This window comes from Tachyglossus aculeatus, chromosome 7, assembly GCF_015852505.1.
Source record: "Tachyglossus aculeatus isolate mTacAcu1 chromosome 7, mTacAcu1.pri, whole genome shotgun sequence".
Lineage (NCBI taxonomy): Eukaryota > Metazoa > Chordata > Mammalia > Monotremata > Tachyglossidae > Tachyglossus > Tachyglossus aculeatus.
In genome coordinates, this window is record NC_052072.1 from 56043845 (window position 1) to 56070606 (window position 26762).

Genomic DNA, 26762 nt, shown 5'->3' on the forward strand with positions numbered 1-26762 from the left:
AGAATCTACAGGCAGTGAGCTTACAGTCTAACATGGGGCTCACGGTCTTACATGACTGTGACTGACCTGCTCTGATTAATAATAATATTGTTAATAATAATAATAGTGGCATTTGCTTAGCACTTACTATATGCCAAGCACTGTACTAAGCACTAGGGTGGAACCAAGAAAATTGGGTTGGACACAGTCTTAATTCTCATTTTAAAGATGAGGTAATTGAGGCCCAGAGAAGTAAAGTGAGTTGTCCAAGATCACACAGCAGACAAGTGGAGGAACTGGGGTTAGAACCCAAGTCCTTCTGACTTCCATGCCCATGTTCTATCCAACTAGGCCAGGCTGCTTCTCTAGACCTTGTTTGCGCTGGACAAAGTTTACCTATAATTTAGCAGTTTTCTATATTCCTGTATACCCACATGTATGCATATTTGTATTCATGTTATGCCTGTGTCTAAGGTATTTTTCATAATGATTCTATTTTATTGAGGAGGAATAATTTTTATTGACATGCAAGTCCCACACAATACAGAATTCTAAACTGATAAAATGTCTTTTCTCTCCCTTTTGCCTACCTTTCTCTGCCTCAGAGTCAAGCAAATACAGGTTCAGAAAGGAGGAAGCCTTTTAAACTGCCTACTAGCCCAAAAAATAGTGAATGGAGTGGAGCAAGGAGTAGAGCGAGCAGGTCCTGAGCCTGACATTCCCCCCACATTCTGCTCCCCGACACACAAACACACACACCACCTCCTTCTGGGCTTTCACACCTTGCCTCCTGTGAATATGGAGAGGGGCTGTCCATAATAATATAGGAACTGAGACCTTTTACATACATCACAATCCTCTTCTCCTCCCACACTCACAGAAACACAAACAAAACATGCACACAAACAGGCATACAAATACTCACATACAAAAAGGAGAATTCATTGGGTTCAAGACACAAATGCAAGGACATACAGACACATACAAAGACTAATGGAAAATTCAACAAGGACACCTAAAAGGACAGAAACCATAGACCACATGAACACACACACACACACACACCCATACCCAAAGGGATTGGAGATTGAGTAAGCAACAGAAGTAATAGCATTAGTGTCGAATCAATCAATCGTATTTATTGAGCACTTACTGTTTGTACTAAGCACTTGGGGGAGTATAACAGAGTTGGTAGACACTTTTTGTTTGTTTTTTATGGTATGTGTTAAGTGCTATGTGCCAACCACTGTAGCGTTCAATAAATATAATTGATTGATTGATTGATTGTACTAAGCACTGGGTAGATAGAAGCTAATCAGTTTAAACACAGTCTTTCTCCCACATGGGGCTCTCCGTGTTAATCCCCATTTTATAAATGAGAGAACTGAGGCTCAGAGAAGTGAAATGACTTTCCCAAGGTCACACAGCAGACAAGTATTAGAGCCAGAATTAGAACCCAGGTCCTTCTGACTGCCTGGGCTCATGCTCTATCCATTATGCCACAGTGCTTCTCCACCTTCTCTGCTCACAAGGAGCCCAAAGGCATGGATCACATCTTCAACTTCCCTTTTGTGTTCCCCAAGCACCTAGTTCACTGTCCTAACACACAGTGGGTGGTTCAATAAAACTACAGTTGATATAGAAGAAGAGGAACAGTATTAGCACACTAAGGAGAAAGTATAGAGAGGAAAGCAACAAAGAGAAGACAATGCAAAAATGGGCAACTATCTAACCCTGGGCAAAGAATGGGATTTTTTGGAAGAAAGGAGCACAAATCAAAATTTTGTTATGCACAGAATTATAACCTCTAGGAATGGTTGTGTCTCCCATGCTTTGGTTATATTAGCCAGTTCATCAGCTAGTGAAAGTACATCAGCATCTTTTCTCATGCTCTCAAAAATCATTCAACCCCATGTGTAAAATGCATATTTTTCAGATCAACGCCATGGAATCTAGAGACTCCCATCCAACCACCAGTCTGTCTCCCTCCCCAGCACTTATAATCACCACTGGGAGGGAAGCAAAGAGATAGAAGAGGTGGGAGGGGACTGACTCACCCTTTGCTTTCAAAAAACCTAAAGTTGCCCCTGTGACATTTTGTTGGTTTTCTTCCTTCCCATCTACGTCTTTTTCTGTGTTTCGACACCTCAATAAAACTCCAGAGCCAGATAACAGAATCAACATTCAGTTTTGAGAAACTAAATAATGTGGGCTAGCTAATAAATAAAAAGGGTGACAGGGGTAGTAAAAGGTACATAGTGGGACTGGGACTGTGTCCAACCTGATTATCTCATATCTGCCCCAGCACTTAGTACAGTGCAAACACATAGTAAGCACATAATAAATACCCTTTTTTAAAAGTAGGCCAAAGAATGGTTATATTTAAGGAAAAAAATTTTAAAATCTCTTTAGCATGTGTTACATTAGCTTTGAAGCAGATAGACCTCTGCAACCATTTTCACTCATTGCTAGACAACCAGTTTGAATGCTTAACATATGCTCCTTTCTCCCAAACCAACTTCCACCTGATAAGGCAGCTAATAAAATAAATTTCTGTCCCAGAAAAAATGGTAGATAGTAATAGTAATAAGTGTGGTATCCCATGTGGGTCCCTTGGGGGGCTCACAGAACAGGTACTGAATTCTCATTTTGCAAATGAGGGAACTCAGGCACTGAGAAGTTAAAGTGACTTGCTCAAGGTCACACAGCAGACTTGTGATGGAGCCAGGATTAGAACCCAGGTATGTGCTTTTTCCACTAGGCCACGCTGCTTCTCTAGAAGCAGAAACCTTCTGTAGAAACCTTTGCCCTGGCCCCTGTGAGACCCACAGGTGTAGGCTTCACATTCAGGCAGTTACTTGTTTCAAGTCTTCCTAATTTGCCCAGACACATTTTGTGAGTGACAATATACCTTCCTGTAAAACAGAAATGCTGAAGTACCATTCTTTATAAAAGCATATACCCCCTTATCAGCACTGACACAAATAACAAGAAAAGTTCTCATAAGGCTCTTTTTGACTGATCACCAAGAGAGATCACCAACTGATCACAGAGAGAAGCATCGTGGCTCAGTGGAAAGAGCACGCGCTTTGGAGTCAGAGATCATGGGTTCAAATCCCGGCTCTGCCAATTGCCAGCTTTGTGACTTTGGGCAAGTCACTTAACTTATCTGTGCCTCAGTTACCTCATCTGTAAAATGGGGATTAAGACTGTGAGCCCCCCATGGGACAACCTAATCACCATGTAACCTCCCCAGAGCTTAGAACAGTGCTTTGCACATAGTAAGCACTTAATAAATGCTATCATTATTATTATTATCACGATCAATGGTATTTATTCATTCATTTGATCATATTTATTGAGTGCTTACTGTGTGCAGAGTAATGTACTAGGTGCTTGGGAGAGTACAACAATAAACAGAAACATTCTCAGCCCACAATGAGCTTACATTATAGAGGGGGGAATACAGACTTTAATATAAATTACAGATATGTATGTAAGTGTGGTGGGGCTGGAAGCGGGGATGAACAAAGGGAGGAAATTAGGGCGATAATAATGATAATAATAATAATAATGGCATTTGTTAAGCACTTACTATGTGTAAAGCACTGTTCTAAGCACTGGGGGGATACAAGGTGATCACATTGTCCCATGTGGGGCTAACAGTCTTAATCTCCATTTTACAGATGAGGTAACTGAAGCTCAGAGAAGTTAAGTGACTTGCCCAAGATCACACAGCAGACATGTGGGAGAGCCGGATTAGAACCCATATCTTCTGACCCCCAAGCCCATGCTCTTTCCACTGAGCCACGTTGCTTCTCGATGCAGAAGGGGGTGGGAGAGGAGGAAAGTGGGGCTTAGTCAAGGAAGGTCTCTTGGAGGAGGTGTGCCTTCAATAAGGGTTTCAAGCTGGGGATAGTAAGTGTCTGTCAGATTTGAGGAGGGAGGGCATTCCAGACTAGAAGCAGGACATGAGTGAGGGGTCAGTGGCAAGATAGACAAGATCGACGCACATTGAGAAGGTTAGTATTAGAGGAGCAAATTGTGCCAGCTGGGTTGTAGTAGGAGAGTAGCACGGTGAGGTAGGAGGGGGCAAGGTGACTGAATGAGCACTTATTGAGCACTTGCTATGTGTAGAGCATTGTACTAAGAAATTGAGAGAATACAACACAACAGAGTTGGTAGATACATTCCCTGCCCACAACGAGGTTACAGACTAGAGGGGGAGACAGACAAGAATTGAAATAAATGATATTAATAGGTATTAATATAATAACTAACTTAATCAGGGCTGAAATTATGAAACAGAAACAAATCACTGTGATCCAAGTAATTGGAAAGCTACATAGCAGTGGCCTTACTTATGCTCAATGATAGTGTCAGCCAGTCTATAATCATCAAAACAATAGTCCACTGTCCACACCAGAGAAGTGCATCCTTCCTGCACCGAAGACATCAGCAGCATCAACCTCCACAACTTCATCCCTATCCAGTACAATATCTCCCTGACCCAGTAGACTGTTCTACTGTGTCCTGGGGAACTCCCTGGATTATTATATGAGAAAGTGCCTCTTCATCTTTTGTGCATGGGATTTGTTACGCATTTACTATGTGTCAAGCATTGCACTAAGCACTGGGGTAGACACAAGCTAATGAGGTTAGTTTCTTCTAACTTGCTCACTCCTCTGTGTCATCAGCAAAAACTGATTCTCTCCTGGAAACTCAGCAGTTCTCTCCAAGGGAATCAATCAATCAATGGTATTCACTGAACACTTACTAAGTGCAGAGTACTAATCACTTGGGAAAGTTCACCTTATCTCTCTCCCCTCAACTGATGAGGAAGCAGGGAAGGGAGAGGGAGAATTATCCTGAACTCCTCACCGCTGAATGCTATTTCTGGACTATCTCCCCACTTCCATCACTCACTTTCTCCCGATTCAAAGTCCATATCATACAGCTATACTGCTCACAACCACCCATTAAACCCACTTCTGCATTTCTGGAAGCATTTGATGCCTGTGTCACCTTCCTACTCTACTTTGTCATTTGCACTGATCCTTTGAGACTTAAGCTTGTTGTGGGAAGGGAATGTGTCAGTTTATTGTTATATTGTACTATCCCAAGTGCTTAGTACAGTAGTCTGCAAACAGTAAGCACTCAATAAATACAACTGAATGAATTATTTAATGAATCATGTATGCTGGTGATTGTAAGCATAACTCAGCTTTTTGATTCCATAATTTTCTCAATTTCCCCCCATATCAGTCACATGCCAACCTGGACAGACCCTAATCTCAAAGCTGCCTTTGACATTACAAACTCTATCCCTCCAGCTACAACTCTTTAATGTTTCTTCTTAGACCATAATTTTTTGCCCACTCCTTCACCTCCAAACCTATTCTCTGCCCATACCAAGAACTCTGGCCTCACTGTTTTCCACTGATTCCACACTGGAGTCTCTCTCATTCTGCCCTTAGCATCCATGTAAATGGCAATAAACTCAACTCCCTTGTTCCTGGTCCTTCCATCACTCTTGCCCTGCCAAATCACATCCTGTGAGGATCCCAGAACTAGTCCAGCTGAGTAGAAATCCAAAACCCCATGCCAACCTATGTCCTAATAAAACTGTACCCCTACTGGCCTGATGCCCTATCAGTAGCAAACCAATGTTATCATTCTCCTCAACAACTTACCCATATCTCCAAAAAATTGTTCGACTCCATTACTGCCTTTCATAAGTATGTAGTTCCCCCCTTCCCAGTTTCATCAACTAGTGAAAAGGCCATTAGGCCTGAGCTCTCCCACATCCATGTTCCCCTCCTCCTCCTAGGCTGCCCCCATAAAGAGATTTCCCTGACATACTTTTGAAAGTGTACTAACTGCACCCTCAAACCCATGCCTATTCCCCTCGTTCTGCTGCTGCCTTACACCTCTCTGTCTTCTGATTCTTTCCCATCTGCCTTCAACCATGTTTAAACTTTTCTCCTATTAAAAAAACAACCTTCCCCCAAAAACCCAAGCTCACAGATTTGGTGTTATCTTTGACATTCTGTTGTCTGCCTTCCTTCCCACCCCCAGTTCTTCCAGTTATTCTCTATAGTATTTTATAGATCCAACTTTTCCTCTGCATCTTATACTACTACTCAGGTCTCAGCCCTTACCCACTTTGTACCCCCAGTCTTTCCTCTCTTCAGTCTACTCTACATTCAGCTGCCTTCTAGAACGGCAGTTGGAGCCCATCACTCACTTCCTCAAAAACCTTCAATCAATGGTACCTATTGAGTTCTTACTATATGCAGGCCACTACACACTAAACACTTGGGAGAGTACAATATAATAGAGTTGTTGATATCTTTCCTGCCTACAGTGAGCTTCCATTCTAGAGGGGGAGACAGACATTAAATTACAGATATGTACGTAAGCACTTAGTACAGTGCTTGCACACAGTAAGTGCTCAATAAATACAGTTGAATGAATGAATGCTGTGGAGCTGAGAGTGGGGTGAATAGAAGCATCATGGCCTAGTGGATAGAGCATGGGCCTGGGAGACAGAGGACCTTAGTTCTAATCCTGGTATCCGCACTTGTCTGCTGTGTGACCTTGGATAAGTCACTGAACTTCTCTGCACCTCAGTTACCTCATCTGTAAAATAGGGATTAAAATTATGAGCCCTATGTGGGACAGGGACTGTGTCCAACCCAATTATCTTGTATCCACTCCAATGCTTAATACAGTGCCTGGCACATAGTAAGTGCTTAAAAAATCATTCCATTCAATATCTATAATATAAACATCAAGCCATTTTAAAAAAATATTAAATGCTTAAAGGGCACAGATCCAAGTGCATAGGCAACACAGAAGGAAAACGGTGTAGGGAAAATGAGGATTTCATCAGAGAAGCCCTCTTGGAAGAGGTGTGATTTTAGTAAGGGCTTTGAAGGTGGAGAGAGTGGTGGTCTGTCAGATATGGGGGTGGAGGGAGAGGGTTAAGAATTCCAGGCCAGAAGGAGGATTTAGGCAAGGGTTCAGCAGTGAAATAGATGAGATCGAGACACAATGAGTAGGTTGACATTGGAGGAACTTAGCATTCAGACTGGGTATTAGTAGAAGAGGTTAATTAGGAGGGGACAAGGTGATTGAGTTTTTTAAACCCTATGGTAAAGAGTTTTTGTATGATGCTGAGGTGGATAAGCAACCACTGAAGATTCTTGAGGAGTTTGGAAACATGGACTGAATGGTTCTGTAGAGAAATGATCCAGGCAGCAGAGTGAAGTATGGGCTGGAGTGGAGAGATTCAAGCGGCAGGGAGGTCAGCAAGAAGGCTAATGCACTGTTCAAGATGGAATAAGATAAATACTTGGCTCAGCATAATGGCAGTTTGGATGGAAAAGAAAGGGTGGATTTTCACAATGCTGTGAAGGTAGAACCGACAAGATTTCGTTGCAGATTGAATGTCTGGGTTGAACGTGAGAGATGAGTTGAGGATAATGCCAGGGTTACTGGCTTGTGAGACAGGAGAATGGTGATGCTCTCTGCAGTGATCGGATCAGACAGGGGGAGGACAATTTTACAAAGAAAGATGATGAGTTCAGTTTTGGACATGTTAAGTTTGGTGTGTCTACAAATAGAGATACCCTGAAGGCTGGAGGAAATGTGAGACTGCAGAGGAGGAGAGAGTTCAGAGCTGGAAAGCTAGATTTGGGAGTCATCCACGTAGAGATGGTAATTGAAGCCATGGGAAAAAATAAGGTCTCCAAGGGAGACAGTATACGTGGGAAATAGAAGGGGAACCAGGACTGAGCCCTGGGGGACTCCTAACATTAGAGGGTTGGGGAGGCAGAGGAAAAATCTGTGAAAAAGACTAAGAATGAGCCTCTCAGGAGAGGACAGTGTCAGTGAAGTCAAGGTTAGATAAAGTGTCCAGAAGAAGGGGGTGATCCATAATGTACAAGGCAGCTGAGAGGTTGAGGTGGATTAGGATAGAGGAGAAGCCATTGCATTTGCAAGAAGGTGGTGATTGGTGAGCTTAGTTTCCATGGAATACAGGGGGTGGAATCTCCTCACCATTGGTTTTAAGGCTCTCCATCAGCTGCTCCCTCTTACCCTCTTATCTAATTATCCTCTTGACCCACAGCACTCCATTTCATGCTCCCCGTTCCACCCATACAGATCTCTTATCATACTTTAATCTCGACCCTGTGTCTCACTTCCAATTGATTGCACATTTCATTCCTCCCATCAAAACACCATTTACCTTCCTCTCCTCCTAGGCCCTTTTTAAGTTACCTCCTCCACAAGGCATTCCCTGATTAATCTCTCTGCCATTCCACTCATGCCATCCCTTCAGCCGTAGCACCTTATATTTTGCCATATGCTGTATCCCCGTCTATTTTCACATTCTTTCAATGATGGAATTTGCTGCATCTGGGCTTATCTTCCCTATTGTTGCATAAACTCCTCAAAGATAGGGTATCAGGACTTCTGAATGCTCCTTAACAGCCTTTACAATTATTATTATCATTATTATTATGGTATTTGTTAAGCGCTAACTTTGTGCCAGGCACTGTACTAGCACTGGGGTGGGTACAAGCAAATCAGGCTAGATATAGTCCATCCCACATGGGGCTCACAGTCTCAATCCCCTTTTTAAAGATGAGATAACTGACGTACAGAGAAGTGAAGTGACTTGTCCGAGGTCACACAACAGACAAGTGGTGGAGCCGGGATTAGAACCCTCTGATCGTTTGACACCCAGGCCCATTCTCTATCCACTACACCATTCTGCTTCTCTTACAATGCTCTATAGACAGGCACTCGTTGTTGATTTGCGACAGAATCAACAGATTGTCTACCAGCTCTACTGTATTGTACTCTAAATGATTCAGAAATCAACCAACGGTATTCACTGAGTGCTTACTGTGTGCAGAGCACTGTACTAAGTGCTTGGGAGAGCCCAATGCAACGGAGTTGGTAGACATGTTCCCTGCCCACAACAAGCTCACAGCCCATGGAGCAATCCCAAAGGCAGAAATGAACACTGAGCATTGATTAGGTTGTTTACCAACTCGATTGTATTGTATTCTCCAAAGTGCCTAGTACAGCGTTCTGCATACAGTAAGTGATCAATGAATACCATCGATTGATTGATCTGCTTAGTCTCCTGTAGCCCCAATCTGAGTGGAAGTGGACCATTTTTCACTCACCTTCCATGTTGAGCCTGGAGCTGCAGGAAGTAGGGGATGCCTGGGTCCCACTTTCTGATCCTGGGTCAGAACCTGCCCCACACACCCCCACCCCGGACATCACTTCACCCACTGTAGGCCCATTCTCTGGGCTGGGTATAGCTAAAAATAGGCCAGGCCCCAGGGAAGGGAGGGGAGGCGGGCGGGTACACCTGGATCCCGTTTCTGACTGTGGGTGGGGGAACCCATTCCCAGGTCAGGAAACAAGAATGTGCCTCAAATATTTTCTCCAACAAGCTCTGGCCTGTGGTATTTCTGAAACCACAGGATTAAATCCAGAATTAAAAGTACAGCTTTCTCCAACAGCATAATATTATTTTTAATGATCAGGTCAGGTAAACATTCCTTAGACCCAAACTTAGATATCATACAAAGCAAATTAGTACAGAGATACACCCATTAATTAAAGAATACTTTTGCAGCATTCATACCTTTAAAACACACACCCAGCAGACAGCTGTGCCTAAGTCCATCGTTTGGAAAGTGTTCACTTTCATAAATTCTATTCTAAGCTAGAAAACACATTCAATTGAATTTCCAACTTTCAGAATGTTGCAGGAGGCCCCAATAAAGCCTACGCCAAAATGAACCCATTTACCTTGTTTGCTATATACAATGCCTCAGCACCTGTGTATGATTCTGAAAGTTAATATCACAGCAAACAAAAAGTAACCTCAAGATCCCCAGGAATATGTAAAAATAGCTGAACACTTAATAAACTTCAAACTGAAAAGCTATGCCTTCCTTGAGTATGGCTATAATCTGTGTTTTACGTAGCCCTAAATTAAATTACCCTATTGCCAATCTCACAAAACAAGGCCAAGGAGCTCACAGCAGCGTAAATACATTCTTTCTCTAGTATCCAAGATACAGGAAAATATATTCTTTTTTCAATGAACATTTTGCTTCGGCAAACCAGTAGGCTAGAACATCAGTGTAGTTTAGAAGCAGCATAGCCTAGTGAAAAGGCACAATCCAGGAAGTCAGAGGACCTAGGTTCTAATACTAGCTCTGCCCTTTGTCTGCTGTGTGACCTTGGGTGAGTCACTTCATTTCTCTGTGCTTTAGTTGCCTCCCCTGTAAATGGGGATTAAGACTGTGAGCCCTATGTGAGACAGGGACTGTGTCCAATTTGTATCTACCTCAGCACTTAGTACAGTGTGCTTACTCTGTGCCAGGCACCGTACTAAGCGCTGGGGTGGATACAAGCAAATGGAGTTGGACACAATCCCTATCCCTGTCCCACATGGGGCTCACAGTTCATCCATGTTATCCCAATGCATTCCTGAAATGGTCAAAGGTCAGTTATCAGACTCCATCCAGGAAACAGACAGATGAGGGTTAGAAAGTTGCTGCCATTCTCTCACCCTCAAAAATACAATTTTAAGTTGTGCTGTCCATATGGTACGAGGTTTATTCGAATGGCTTGCTGCCCATTAGTAATTCAAACAGACTCGAGCAAACACACTTTACTGATGGCTCTATTACACAACCACACAAAAATCCAAGCTGATCCAATTAGGGCTGTACCTGAGCTGCGGGACTTCCACAGATAACAGATCAGCTCGATGGAGCGAAGTTACATTCTTTCATTAATTTGTATAGCCAGTCTCCGAGTTTTGAAAGGAGTAAGGATTAATGGAAGTACATTTTTATTTAACAATACATGAGGAACTAAAAGCACTTAACAAATCTAAGATAAACAGTACTAAAGAGCCCTCTACTGGTATTTTGTACAAATTGTTTAAAGTAACCCAACTAATAAAATTTCAATTAAAAATTAATTATGTGCAGTGCATTTAATTATCCATGGACTCAAACTACCCATGGATAATTCGAATGAAGATTTAGAGGAGAAAACCCGTCTGTTACATATCTGCAAATAATTTAAATTAGACAGTAGTGAATTATGGTTGTCATTTCTTTTTCCAAAAAAAAACCCACTAAAGCAGGATGTTTAGTATTATAATGAGCAGCAGAATGCCGTATCAATAGCTTTGCTCATTCACCTTCAGTTGCAGTAGAGCAGAAAGATCAATTAAGTATCTCTTTTCAGTAACAAGATACTGACTCCGCATGTTAACATGGGTTTCAAGAAAATGTATTACATATTGACAGATAAAGTTGATGGATGAAGTGAGGGACAAACAGTAAACAAATACAAAGAATAATTTAGCACATAAAGAGCTTAGTACAGTGCTTTGCACACAATAAGCACTCAATAAATACCATTTTAAAGTGAAAACAATGTAGTGTCCTTCAACTTCTGTGCAGAATGCTGCCAGAAGTCACAGTGATGAATTAGAAAAGAGATCACCAGAGAAAAAAGCTTTCAGCTGCCTGGAACTCAAGGCATTCTTTCCATATTTTCTGAGCTCTGGATTCCATTACCCTTCTGTGTAGATTATTATGGGTTTGTATCTAAAATGCATGCAACTCTTCTGACAGATGTCCCTAACCTATTATCAGAAGGCCAAGGAGGTAGGGATATTCACCTTATATCCCCAAACTCTACCCTGAAAGTTGGGGGTTGGAAATTCTAATCTGTAAGAGAGGAGGGGGTCAACCTAAAGAAATCCATTTGATGGACTGGAAAAGGTTTGACCTTTGGAAAGAATCCCGACTTTGAATGAAAGGAAAGAAGAAATTCACATCCCAGATTCAGCTGTCTTCACAATGCACTTTTTCTCCCAGCAGAGAGAAAAGCTGTTGCCAAATTTTGCAGCAGCCTGAAAACCAAGAGCATCCACTGGCTCTATGGACCATCCATGTCCACAGTACTGATTCATTCAATTGCATTTATTGAGCACTTACTGTGTGCAGAGCACTGTAATAAGTGCTCAGGGGAGTACAATATAATAAACAGACACATTCCCTGCCCACAACGAGTTTAGAGTCAAGTCAGGGTCTTCGGGAATGAGCCCCACCTAGGGTCTTTTCAAATGATTTTTGTCTACTGACCTAATGCTGCACCGAAGAGTGGCTCCCCTTGCATTCTTGCTGCAGCAGGTCAGGGAGAGTTAGGATTGAGAACGGCCTACAGGAGGAGGAGGTGACTTTGCTCATTTTTCTTAAGTTCTATTAACTTGGATTTGAATGATTTGAATTGTAATGAGACAAAGCAAAGCAGAATTCATCAGTGGTATTTATTGAACACATACTGTATACAGAACACTGTACTACTAAGCGCTTAGTAGACATGATCCCTGCCCACAAGGAGTTTACAGTAATTGTTGTTACTCCCAATAGCATCACCATCCAAAACTTTCTCCTATTTATCAGTGTCTAAGGGCTTCGATTTAAGGGAAAAATAACTTTAAAAAGGGTTTGCTTTATTTTCTCCTCACAAATCTGAAAAGTAATATGGACTCTAACAGCCCCCAAAACATAATATTAAAAGGTGATGGCATAGTGGATAGAGCACGGGCCTGAGAGTCAGAAGGTCATGGGTACTAATCCCAGCTTTGTCACTTGTCTGTTGTGTGACCTTGGGCAAGTCACTTAACTTCTCTGTGCCTCAGTTGCCTCATTTGTAAATTGGGGTTTAAGACTGTGAGCCCCATGCAGGTAAAATTAACTCCATCAGGTCTGAGCTCCCCAAAGTCACCCCTCCCCCTTCCCCATCCCCCCACTCTCAACCCTCTCCGCTACTCTCCCATCCTCCCCAGCAGTATCTTCAGATGAGATCTCCTCCCTCCTCTCAAGTGCTAATCCATCCACCTGTGCTTCAGACCCCATTCCCTCTCATTTTATGAAATCTCTCACCCCTCCCGTCCTCCCCTCCTTAACTTCCATCTTCAACTGCTCACTCTCCACTGTTTCCTTCCCCTCTGCCTTCAAACATGCCCACGTCTCCCCATCCTAAAAAAACCCTCTCTTGACCCCACATTCCCTTTTAGTTATCGCCCTATCTCCCTCCTACCCTTCCTTTCCAAACTCCTAGAGTGAGTTGTCTACACCCGCTGCCTCGAATTCCTCAACACCAACTCTCTCCTTGATCCCCTCCAATCTGGCTTCCATCCCCTACACTCCACCGAAACTGCCCTCTCAAAGGTCATCAATGACCTTCTTCTTGACAAATCCAACAGCTCCTACTCTATCCTAATCCTCCTCCACCTCTCAGCAGCCTTCGACACTATGGACCACCGCCTTCTCCTCAACACACTATCCGACCTTGGCTTCACAGTCTCTGTCCTCTCCTGGTTCTCCTTTTATCTCTCTGGCCATTCATTCTCAGTCTCCTTTGCTGGCTCCTCCTCCCCCTCCCATCCCCTTACTGTAGGGGTTCCTCAAGGGTCAGTTCTTGGTCCCCTTCTGTTCTCTATCTACACTCACTCCCTTGGTGAACTCATTCACTCCCACAGCTTCAACTATTATCTCTACACTGATGGCACCCAAATCTACATCTCTGCCCCTGCTCTCTCTCCTTCCCACCAGGCTCATATCTTCTCCTGCCTTCAGGACATCTCCATCTGGATGTCTGCCTGCCATCTAAAACTCCGTGTGTCCAAGACTGAACTCCTCATCTTCCCTCCCAAACCCTGCCCTCTCCCTGACTTTCCCGTCACTGTAGTTGGCACTACCATCCTTCCTGTCTCACAAGCCCGCAACCTTGGTGTCATCTTCAACTCCACTCTCTCGTTCACCCCACACATCCAATCCATCACCAAAACCTGCCAGTCTTACCTCCACAACATTGCCAAGATCCACCCTTTCCTCTCATTCAAACCGCTACCTTGCTGTTTCAATCTCTCATCCTATCTCAACTGGATAACTGCATCAGCCTCCTCTCTATTCTCCCATCCTCCTGTCTCTCCCCACTTCAGTCTATACTTCACTATGCTGCCCGGATTATCTTTATGCAGAAATGCTCTGGGCATGTTACTACCCTCCTCAAAAATCTCCAGTGGCTGCCTGTCAGCCTACAAATCAAGCAAAAACTCCTCACTCTTGGCTTCAAGGCTCTCCTTCATCTTGTCCCCTCCTCCCTCACCTCCTTTCTCTCCTTCTACAGCCCAGCCCTCACCATCCAATCCTCTGCTGCTGGCCTCCTCACTGTACCTCGTTTTCACCTGTCCCACCGTTGACCCCCGGCTCAAGTCCTTCCCCTGGCCTGGAATGCCCTCCCTTCACACATCCGCCAAGGTAGCTCTCTTCCTCCCTTCAAAGCCCTACTAAGAGCTCACCTCCTCCAGGAGACCTTCCCAGACTGAGCCTCCTTTTTCCTCTCCTCCCCCCATTCCCCCTGCCCTACTGCCTTCCCCTTCCCACAGCACTTGTATATATTTGTACAGATTTATTACTCTATTTTACCTGTACATATTTACTATATTTGTTTTGTTAATGATGTGCATATAGCTTTAATTCTATTTGTTCTGACGATTTTGACACCTGTGTACATGTTTCGTTTGGTTGCCTGTCTCCCCCTTTTAGACTGTGAGCCCATTGTTGGGTAGGGACTGTCTCTATATGTTGCCAACTTGTACTTCCCAAGCGCTTAATACAGTGTTCTGCACACACTAAGCACTCAATAAATATGATTGAATGAATGAATGAGTGTAGGACAGGAGCTGTGGCCCAACCCGATTTGCTTGTATCCACCCTAGTGTTTAGTAAGAGTACGTGGCATATAAGTGCTTAACAAATACCACAATTAGAATTATTATCACCATGCTAAATGAAAAGGTGGCACCAATTTTTAAAAACAAGAGTTCAATGATGATGACTGTGGTCTGTATTCATCCCCAAATCAGTGGAAGTCTTTAGGGAAGCTGGGATATTATGATAGTCCACTATGCATCATTGGGCCAGATGTCAAAGAAGGCAACCATCACAGTACTCCTCCAATCATGCCCCATCAAGACTTCCAATTGTTTGACCTTGTCCAATTTTCTAAAGTCATCATGCCCCATCTGGTCTCCAACCCAACCTACCTCCTCTAGACAAAAATTCACAGCTTCAATACTGCCCTCTCAACTGAACTAGATTCTCTTTATCCCTTTTTCCTCTTCCAATTTTGTCCCCTTTCATCTTATCAGAGAAATTGCCCCCTCCCTGACTATCTTCAAGTGCTCATTTTCCAGTGGCTCCTGCCCCATTACTTTCAAGCGTGTCCAAATCCTAGAAAAAAATCCTTCCTTTGACCCAACATCCTCCAGTCATTACCCCATCTCCCTCCTACCATTCTTGCCAAACCCCTTGTGCAACTTGTCTAATAATAATAATAATTATAATTTATGATATTTGTACAGTGCCAGGCACTGTACTAAGTGCTGGGGTAGATACAAGCCAATCGGGTTGGACACAGTACTTATCCCATGTGTGTCTCAGAGTCTCGATCCTTATTTTATAGATGAGGTAACAGACACAGAGAAGTTAAGTGACTTGCCCAAGGGAACGCAACAGACAATAATAATAATAATAACGATGGCATTTATTAAGCGCTATGTGCAAAGCACTGTTCTAAGCGCTGGGGAGGTTACAAGGTAATCTGGTTGTCCCATGTGGGGCTCTCAGTCTTAATCCCCATTTTACAGATGAGGGAACTGAGGCACAGAGAAGTTACATGACTTGCCCAAAATCACACAGTGGACAATTGGCAGAGCCGGCATTTGAACTCATGACCTCTGACTCCAAAGCCCGTGCTCTTTCCACTGAGCCATGCTGCTTCTTGTGAGCTATGCATGCAGAATGTTGGATGGAGGGGTCCCAGCAGGGATGCCAACACCAAGGCCACCAAACATTACAACATCGGGCATGTGTGGTGGCTATTTTAAGCCCCATTTTCAGGATGCCTCCAGCGTGGTTTATTCTGGCAAGCTCGAGAAAGGGAGGGATTTCTGGAGAGGTGGCCAGGGACTGAGGCCTCTGAGCCGCAGCCCTATTAATAATAATAATGATGGTATTTGTTAAGGGCTTACTATGTGCGAAGCACTGTTCTAAGCACTGGGGGGGATACAAGGTGATCATGTTGTCCCACGGGGGGCTCACAGTCTTCATCCCCATTTTACAGATGAGGTCACTGAGGCACAGAGAAGTTAAGTGGCTCGCCCAAGGTCACACAGCTGACAAGTGGCAGAGCTGGGATTCGAACCCATGACCGGTCCAGGGGTGTGCATGGGCACATCACGCCTTTCCATTTAACTTCTCAACAGTAACCTGGAGCAACCCCAGAGCTTTGAATAAGTCACTCTCAGCAAAAGTACGCCCTTACTGTTGAGTTTACCAATCCCACACAGCCCACTGACTGTCCATGTGTAGAGATCACTTCCCACTCAGGCGTTTCTCACACCCAATTGCAATGAATTTGAGTTTGTCAAACTCTGTAGAAATGTGGGTTTTTTGGTTGGTTTTTGATGCGTCAAGCACTTTTGACGACAGCAGAGCACTTTTCTCACAGGGACTGACGTAATGTAACGACATTACATCATTGGATGATCACTTGTGCCTCTGAGTAGATTTGGAAAGCTCTTTGTTAGTGACTGACTGCAGATCCAGCTCCTGGTGGGCCTGGTTCTCAGGGGGAAGATGAGCTGGCCTTCTTCCTTCATTGTGTAATCTCACTTAGCGCTTCCAATCCATGCACTATTAGCACTTCCCTTAAAGGCCGCTGACTGTCTTCGTCATCACATAGGCTTGGGATATTTCTTGACACCAGTTATTTCACTGCACTCAGCGCTTGGCAGAGTATAATGTAACGGAGTCTATAGGCACATTCCCTGCCCACAAGAAACTTGCAGTCTAGAGTGGGAGACAGACATTAAAGAAATTATGGTTACGTGCAGAAGGGCTGTGGAGTTGAAGGTGGAGTGAATAAAAGGTACAAATCTAAGCACAAGGGTGACACAGAAGAGACAGGGAGTAGGGGAAATGAGGGTTTAATTGCAGAGGCACCACAGTGCAGTAGGGCCTGGAGTGGGAGGAGACAGGACGCAGAGAAGTCAGCAAGGAGGCTAATTCGGTAATCGAGGCGGGATAAGATAAATGCTTGTATCGGTGTGTGGAAGTTTGAAGAGGGAGAGGTGGATTTTAGCAACATTAGTAAGGTAGAACCAATAGGATTTGGTGACAGATTGAATATGTGGATCATATGAGAGAGATGAGTGTAATGGCTAGGTCATGGGCTTTTGAGACGGGATGGTGGAGTCGTCTGTGGTGATGGGAAGGTCAGGGGGAGGACAGGTTTTGGGTGGGAATATGAGGAGTTCCGTTTTGGACGTGTTAGATTTGAGACGTTGGTGGGACACCCGAGAAGAGATGTCCCAAAGGCAGGAGGAAATGTGAGATTGCAGAGAAGAGAGGTCAAGGCTGGAGATGTAGATCTGGGAATCATCCACATAGATGTGGTATAGCTGAAGCTGTAGGAGCGAATGAGTTTTCCAAAGGATTGAGTGCAGATGGAGAATAGAAACCAAGACAGTTTACCAGCGAGCTGTGTTTGTACGAAGCAGGCCATTTTTAGGGACACTTTTTCTCATTCCCTTTGGATTTGGGGTGAGCAGGGTTGCTCGGCCATGCAGGGTGCCATCATGCAGTGATGCTCCCTTTTGAGTACTGGTGTGGTGTAGTCGTGGAAGAAAATCCTGTAGGCCGTCAGACGCAAACCCTGAGCTTCCCAGGTGTCCTGTAGTTGAGATCATTGGGTGTAGAATAAGGGAGTTCCTTTTTTTTCCAGTATTTAAGCACTCACTAATGTGTAAGTGGTGGAGCTGGGATTAGAACCCATGACCTTCTGACTTTCGGGCCCATCTCTATACACTATGCCATGCTGCTTCTCTACATCTGCTGCCTCTACTTCCTCTCCTCCAACTCACTCCTTGAGCCCTGAAATCTTGCTTCCACTCCCTCTGCTCCATGAAAATGGCTCTAAATTCACCAATGAACTTCTTGCCAAACCCAGTGGCCTCCACTCCATCCTAATCTTCCTCCACCTTTCTGCTGCCTTCAACACTTTGAGCCATCCCCTTCTCCAGAAAACATTATCTTACCTTGGTTTCACTGATAGTAATAATAATGATAATAATAATGATGGCATTTATTAAGCATTTACTACATGCAAAGCACTGTTCTAAGCACTGGGGAGGTTACAAGGTGATCAGATTGTCCCACAGGGGGCTCTCAGTCTTAATCCCCATTTTACAGATGAGGTAACAGACACAGAGAAGTTAAATGACTTGCCCAAAGTCACACAGCTGACAAGTGGCGGAGCCGGGATTTGAACCCATGACCTCTGACTCCAAAGCCCGTGCTCCTTCCACTGAGCCACACTGCTTCACCAGTGACTTCCTGATTCTCTCCCTATCTCTCTGACCACTCCTCCTCAGTTTCTTTCACAGCCTCCTCCTCTGCCTCCCACCCTCTAACTGTAGGGGTGTCTCAAGTTTCAGTTCTGGGTCCACTTCTGTTCTCCATATACACCTTCTCCCTTGGAGAACTCATTAATTCCCATGGCTTCAACTACCATCTGTACATGGATGACTTCCAAATAAATCTACCTCTCCAGCTCTGACCTCTCTCCTTTGCAGCCTTGCATTTCCTCCTGCCTTCAGGACATCTTTATATGGATGCCCCACCAACACATCAAACTTAACATGTCCAAACAGAATTCCTTTTGTTTCTCCCTAAAACCCTGTCTTACCCATGTTTTACCCTATCATAGGGAAAACAAAGGGCTTAATCTCGGAAGACCTTAGAGGAGATGTGATTTTAGACAGCCCACCATCATCCTATGGCCACTGCTGGAGACACTGGGATGGCCCAGTAACACCATTCCTTTCAGTCTGATGCTTCCTTCACCCTTGGCCTGCCTTGCCCCAGTCACTGCTCAATCAATCATATTTATTGAGCACTTGCTGTGTGCAGAGCACTCTACTGCCCAAGAGGAACAAAGAGAGCAGCTCTTTAAGATTGGAGAAATTAATGGAGAGCACTGACACCAAGTTTAAAGAGATTTTGGTTTGTGCAAAGGGACACAGAAAGCCAGTGGAGAGTTTTGGTAAGTGGAAAGAAGATGATACATGCAGCACTGTGCAATATCATGGCATAGTGGATAGAGCATGGGACTGGAGGTCAGAAGGACCTGGATTCTACTGCCAGCTGTACTACTTGTCTGATGCATTACCTTGGGCAAGTTATTTAACTTCTCTGGGCCTTAGTTACCTCACTGTAAAATGGGGATTAAGACTGTGAGCCACTTGTGGAAGAGGGATTGTGTCCAACTTGATTAGCTTTTATCTACCCTGTAGTACAGTTCCTGGCACATAATAAACACTTAGCAAATACCATAAAAATATGATATATGTTTAGATTGCAGGAGGGCAATTAAGCAGTTGAGAAAGTACATTTCAGCAGAGTTTTCAGACCTGTTCCCTGCCCACAATGAGCTTATGGTCTAGAGGAGTGCGAAAGCTAATCAAACAGTTTAGCGACAATGTATCCAGAGTTTGCACCAAGGTTGTAATTGTTTCAGGAAGAAGGAAGAAGCAGATCTTGGAAATACTATCTAGGAAGAAGTGACAGAGTTTGGCAACAGACTGAATTGTTCCGAGGATTTGGAAGACAGTAAGGAGTCTAGGAAGACACTGAGTTTGCAGGTTTCTGCGACAAAATGGATGATGGTATTATTGGGAAAGAATCGAAAAGGCCTAGTGGAAAGAGCACTGGCCTAGGAGTCAGGAAAACCTGAATTATAATCCTGGCTCTACCACTTGCCTGCTGTGTGGCCTTGGCCAAGCCACTTAACTACTCTGTGCTTCCGTGGAAAGAGCAAGGGCTTAGGAGTCAGAGGACATGGGTTCTAATCCTGCCTCTGCCTCTTGTCTGCTGTGTGTCCTTGGGCAAATCATTTAATGTCTCTGTGCCTCAGTTACCTCATCTGTAAAATGGGGATTAAAAGTGTGAGCCCCACATGGGACAACCTGATTACCCTGTATCTACCCCAGCACTTAGAACAGTGCTTGGCACATAGTAAACACTTAACAAATATTGTAGTTATCATTATTATTAAATACCTGTTAATAATAATTGTGGTATTTGTTAAATGCTTACTATGTGCCAGGCACTCTACTAAGCACTGGGATGGATACAAGGAAATCGAATTAGAAACAGTCCCTGTCCCATGAGCAGCTCACAGTCTTAATCCCCGTTTTACAGATGACGTAATTGAGGCACAGAGAAGTAAAGTGACTTGCCCAAGCTCACACAGCAGACAAGTGGTGGAGCCGGAATTAGAACCCATGACCTTCTGACTCCCAGGCCCATGCTCTATCCACTTCTCCCTCCCACTTAAACTGTGAGCCCCATGTCACATTTGATTATTTATATCCACCCCAGCGCTTAGTACAGCCCTTGGCTTAAATTCTACAGTTAACAGGAAAGTTAGGAGAAGTTCCTATAGGAGGAAAGGTATGTAGTTCCATTGTAAGACATACTAAGTTTGAAGTGCTAGGTAGATAGTCAAATGAAAATGTCCTGTAGGCCAGAGGAGACGTGTGATTGCAGGTTAGATGAGTAATCAGGGCTAGAGAGGAAGATGAGGGTATTTTCCTCATAGAGTTGGCAGCTGAAGTCATGTGAACAGCTGATTTCCTCAAAGAAGGGTGTGTGAGTGTTTTTTTTTTAACATAACCCTTCACACACAGTGTATCCATAATAGAAATATAAAACTACAAAATGTTCTTGGGAATGATTCATTTTTAATGAAAGTTTCTCTCACAAAACTGCAACCTCAGTCATTCTCTTTGCCCCATGCCAGTACCCAACCAAACCCCAGCAGGAGCCTACTAAATTACCAGTTCTCCCTTTCTCTACTCAAAGAATAGTTTCTCAATCATTTAGTGTATGGGTAGAGATGAAGTCTGAACAGCATTGGTGACACATCATTAATTTTATGATCCTCCTTTTATATTCAATCAATCAATAAGGATTATTAAGGCCCTAAATTGATTCCCCCGTCTCAGTATCCTCACCTGGAGAGTTTCCAGTAACTCTACCAGTATCGACTACAGGAGGGAGAGTCAAGCAGAGGCATACCCATTCCATTCTAGCTTGGGCAGTGGCTAGCAAGTGAAAGGCAATCTGCTACAAGTCAAAACTCATCTGTGTTGGGCAGCCATGGCATGGGAGAGAGTTGAGGGTGAAGACTCAAGCTTACTAATGAAAGAAGGCAATGGTAAACCCTTTCCATATATTTACCAAGAAAACTGTGGATACACTACCAGAACAATTGCAGATGGAGGTAAGGAGTACTGGGAGAGATGTGTCCATGGAGTCTCTATGGGTGAGAAACGACTTGACAGCATAGGACAAGACAAATTGATTCCATCTATTTTGTCAAGATTTGAACCCTGGGTTAATTTCAGTGCTATAAGGACATCTCCCTGCTCCCTCCATCACAGTCAGTTCCTTAGAGACCCCAAAAACGATCATTTCTAATCTGCTTCTGATACTCCTAAGAGCTGTAGTTGCCTAAGTATTTTCTTTCCTGAAACTCAGATGGTTGATCCAGTAGCTGATAAACTCTAGAAAAATGAAATTACAGTCAGTATGATACGAAACTATCCCCACTTTTAAGCTGGGGAAACTAGAACACAGAGACAGTAAATTCTGGGGAAAAAAATGAATAGACGTAACACCCCATGTCTCACATTAGGATTCTGTCCTGCCACCTGAAAAAGCCTTTGGGTAGGAGCAGACAGCAGCAATGGTTTGGAGGGGTGGTGGAGGAGTAATGGAAGAGAGGTAACTCAGGTCTTTCCCAGTCCACTTCTTGAAGGGTGTTAGGGATGGCCAGAATGATGTGCCTTCAGCCATGTAAAAACCTCCAAGAAATTGTCTGGTGGCAGTGGTCCTGACTTGTTGCCATGCCCATTTCCCACACTGAGTTCCCCACCAATGGGAGGCAGTGTGGTCTAAAGTGCACAGTTCTGAGAGTAAAAACACCCACATTCTAATGCCAGCTCTGCCACCAGCCTATTGCATAATTTTAAGCAAATCACTTCACCTCTGTGGGTCCCAGTTTCCTCATAAGTAAAACTGGCTTAAAATAGACTGTGAGTCCTGACTGGGAGACAGGGACTGAGATGCATCCCATAAGCACTTAGTACAGTGCTCTGTACACAATAAGTGCTCAATATGAATGAATGAATAACCCACACTGAACACAGAGTACTTTTCAAATGCTTTAAACATTAAATCTGATCACTTCACACACGTGGTTGTGCTAAGGCAAAGACCTCAGTTTTCTGATTCAGTCTGGTGCTTTTTCCACTAGATTTCACTACCACTGACTGACTTCTTAAAAAAAAACCTACATACAAAATTCAATAAGTTGCACACTTCATTCAAAACCTTGAGAAAGCCATGGACATACTTCCTTTCAAAGACTAGCATCTTAGATTTGTCTAGTTAGCATCTCTCTTTATGAAAATGGATCTCACTGATTCCTGGGATGCAGCTAAAGAAGAGGGGATAGCCCTTATTGAAATAGACTCGACTGTACCTAAGGTTAATGACATGCCAGAGATTTCTCTAATTGTTAAGACTGAAGGGAAAAGATAGCATTTTATTTATTGTTAGTAGGGAAAGGCCGCCTCATTTCCAGACAGGGGTGGGCAATCCCAGGGCTAATTCACATTATGATTGGGGTATTCCATCCCATCTCTCTCTTCTAAGCGAAGTTCAAGGTGCAGTCAGTTCACTGTGGTACCAAAAATGAATTCCTAATGTAGACAATTAAAATAAATCAATAGAACACACAAACAGCCCCAAAGACAATAAATAATGTGTATTATAGACCCAATGTCATCAGCAGAGCCAGAAACCACATCAGTGTTCCAGTCCCATTCTCCATTCCCTGCCATGCTAGCTCACTAAATGAGATTTAAAATTGAGATTCTGACAGCTGATCATTAAAAAAACCCCATGACTGAATCTAATGAATGAAAGCTGCCAAATAATAATTGGCATTTATTATTCTCTCTCTAGACATTCATCCAGGCTTTTGGCTGTATCCCATACTAATCCCATGCCTGATGACTGTGTCTTCCTTAACTTAGGAGCCAACCAAATTGATTTATTGGCCATTTTTTTTATTCCATAACATCCATCAGGCATTTCATAACATCAACCTATCTGTTTGTCCATTCAGCAATATGGATGGAGAAATAGACTTTATAGCCATCTGTTTACATGATTTTTTCCTGAGGGTTCCTGTTACATGTGCTCAGCTATCTTTATTTTAAATTATTCCTACTGCCCATTCAGTGTTTTAGTTTCGTTTACCAAAAAAGCACATATCTTCCCCTTCTTAGGTTATGCTTTAAAAAGTGCCAACTTGGAAACATTTCATTAACACTATTTGATTTTTTTGCTGTCAACAATTGAATGGCTGAGATTGCATCTTTTCAGCCTTTTGCCCACTAACATTAAAATGTTGAAAAACACAAGTACACTGTTGAAAAAAAATCCGAACTTTGCTATCATGCAGTACCTTGAAGAGAATATTTTTTCATATGGGGTAATTATTCTTACACAGGCTATAAATCACCAACTGACATTTAAGCAAGCACTATCATTAAGTTGTATCCAACTTCAGCAATGCTTATATAGTCCTTTCCAGCAATGACAGTTCAAACAAAGATAAAGCTAAATGGAATAGAATGGTTGAAAAAATACAAACCATTCTTTTTTTTTGCTGAAACAGCTAGTATTTCCTCTGCTGAGCAAACATGGATAAACGCTATAGCAGCAACTGGAATGTAATTAATACTTGGAACTCAATTCCCTACTCATCTTCAGTTAAAAACTACCATTAACTTTAGTTGGAATTTTCCAGCCAAAAATAAGCAGCAGATTGGAGGCCTTTGAGCAGAATTTCGAACCTCTAATGGGACTTCAGCAATCAGTGCCGAGCTGTGAAGCAGCCTGTAGCATTGCTGCCATCCTGCTGTGAAGGAGTGGAATAAACCATCAGGGTCTTAGGGGAAAAGGAATTCACCTCCATATAAATTTAATATGGAACTTTAGTTTTTAGCTGGCTGCTAATCTTGCAATACCCTATAAACAATCAAAATGCTGTGACTGTGATGCCAGCCCATATACGACCTCTGTGCAACTGAAACCGCAGTCCTAGAAAATAAAGTTTAGCAGGTAATTTGAGGCCATCAAAATCTACAATTCATTCGGGAATCAAATGTGCATCAGATGGGGCGAGAGCATCTTCAACCAGTTCATTTCTTCCCCCATTGCAGGTGGCACGTCAGCTACAGCCTTCAGTGGTCTGGATTGGAGACACAGAAAAAACCTTCTACAAAAAAGTGCCCAAAGTAGAAAAAGAGGTGAGGCTTTATTGTTCTTTTTTTTGGTCATTTCATGTTTCCCCAACAAAGCAAGTGCTTACTTTCTGAGAAGCAATATAGCCTAGTGGAAAGAGCATGGGCCTGGGAGTCAGAGGACCTGGGTTCAAATCTTGGCTCTGCCACTTGCCTGCTGTGTAATCTTGGGTAAGCCACTTAACTTTGCTGTGCCTCAGTTTCTTCCTCCATAAATGGGGATTCAAAACCTGTTCTCCCTCCTGCTTAGAGTGGGACCCCCAAGTAGGGCAGGGACTATGTACAACTTGATTATCTTGTATTTTATAAAGTGCTTGGCACATAGTAAGTGCTTAATTCTATTATTATTATATGCTCCCTCTTCTCCACCATTCAACTCTGTTAAAAAAAGAAAAAAAACTGCCCTAATTGATGTTTAAGGTTGATTGCCTTACAACCAAAGAGTTGCAAGTCCCCAATGGTTCTTAGGCACACTCCTGTGATCAGCACTCATGAACAAATCATTCAGGAAAAAAACCTATAATGTTAGAAAGCAGTTTAAAGGGCAAAATCACCAGAAACATGAGCAAAACTAGCTAGGAGTTAAGGAACAATTTGAAAATATTCTGTTCAGTTTAGGCATCAAACAACAGAGGAAATAATAGGAATGAGGTGTATTAATAGATACCAAATAGAAGAACAAAGACCAGGAATGAATTCTTAAACCTGCCCATAAACACGAGTACTATTCTATATCAATTTGAACAAAACCAGCATGGGTTAATTGCAAACGTGTAATTAAATTCATCATCCTATTCACTTCACCTTAATTTTAATCTGACAAAGGTGATACGATAAAGAGCTCAAGCTCCATATTTTCCCCCAAATGAACTTTGATTGTTCTAACATTTAAAAAACTGTTTGTTATTGGAGTCTAGTGATTGGCTCCCTCTGGTGGCACATTTTCAGTAGTGAACGTTAAATGATTTCCTTATTTTCAGAATAGATTGTGAACAAAAGCATATATTTTAAAAATAAATTCGTTACTATGACCGTTTTTTCTTTCAATGAAGGCTTGCTTGATTGAATAAAAGGAGTGTGCTCAGATCCCAAGCCCCTTCCAAATACCCAGCTTTGGTGAACAGTCATAAATAGTCATAAGCACTCTTGTTCAAATCAATTTAGAGCACTTATTGTGTGCAGAGCAATGTATTGAGAGCTTGGGAGAGTACAACAGAGGTGGTAGACATGTTCCCCACCCACAAGGAGCTTACAGTCTAGAGGACTGTAGCACAACACAACAGACACAATCTTTGCAGGATGATGGATACAAGGTGAAGGGCAGAGGGCAACATAAGCAATACCTCTTTATTGTACGGTCCATTTTCCATGACATGTTTTCACTACACCACTGAGTTAGAACAGGATGGGTGAATTAGGAAATGTTCTACTGACAATGCACATCTTTGTGGATTCCATATAATTGATTGCTGTGTGCCCTGGGGCAAGTCACTTAACTTTTCTGTGCCTCAGTTTCCTCAACTGTAAAATGGGGTTACCTGTTCTCCCTCCTACTTAGACTGCGAGCCCCATGTAGGACAGGGACTGTGTCCAATCCAATTAAAGTGTACCTACCACAGTGCTTAGAACAATGTTTGACATATAGTAATTGCTTAAAATATACCATTAAAAATGCTGTGTCATAACTAATGGTTATGTGAGTGGTTTCAGACAGAGTGAGTTCTGTGGTGCAACTTTGCTTAGTGCAGGGTTCCAAAAAGGACAGCACTCCATACATTTGTAGATTTTACAAAATTATTTGATTCCATCCACCCACTAGGGCTCTGGAAACTCGTAAGCAAATTTGTTTTGCCAAGACTCTAAAGCCATCCCACAGTGGTTTAGCTTGTCAGGTCAGAGTTAAAGTAGTCTTAAAGGTGTTTATTGAGCACCTACGGTGTGTGCAATGCACTGTTCTAAATCGTGGGGAAAGTACAAAACAAGCAACAGACTTGTTCCTGAAGGTGCCTTGGCTCCTTCTGCAATACACTTGGAGTAAACCAGACTCGATCTGGCTCACCGTATTCTGTGCTGCAACACTTGAGAGTAAAATAAGGGATCTGGAAATTCATAACCAGAATTTACACTTCCAATACAATGGGAAAAAAATCTTTCCAACTCAACAGGCTCCAAGATCCTGCTGTGTGATGACCTGAAAGGAGACCCACATTCA

At 43.1% G+C, this 26762-nt stretch overlaps 1 protein-coding gene across 1 annotated transcript in view; it reads left to right on the plus strand.

Annotated features, from left to right (window-relative positions):
- IQCA1 (IQ motif containing with AAA domain 1) overlaps positions 1-26762 on the plus strand; it is a 260984-nt gene that overhangs the window by 214827 nt on the left and 19395 nt on the right. The window contains exon 16 of the mRNA XM_038749256.1: positions 24470-24556. Coding sequence (XP_038605184.1) covers positions 24470-24556 — 87 coding nt within the window. The remainder of the gene's footprint in view (positions 1-24469; positions 24557-26762) is intronic.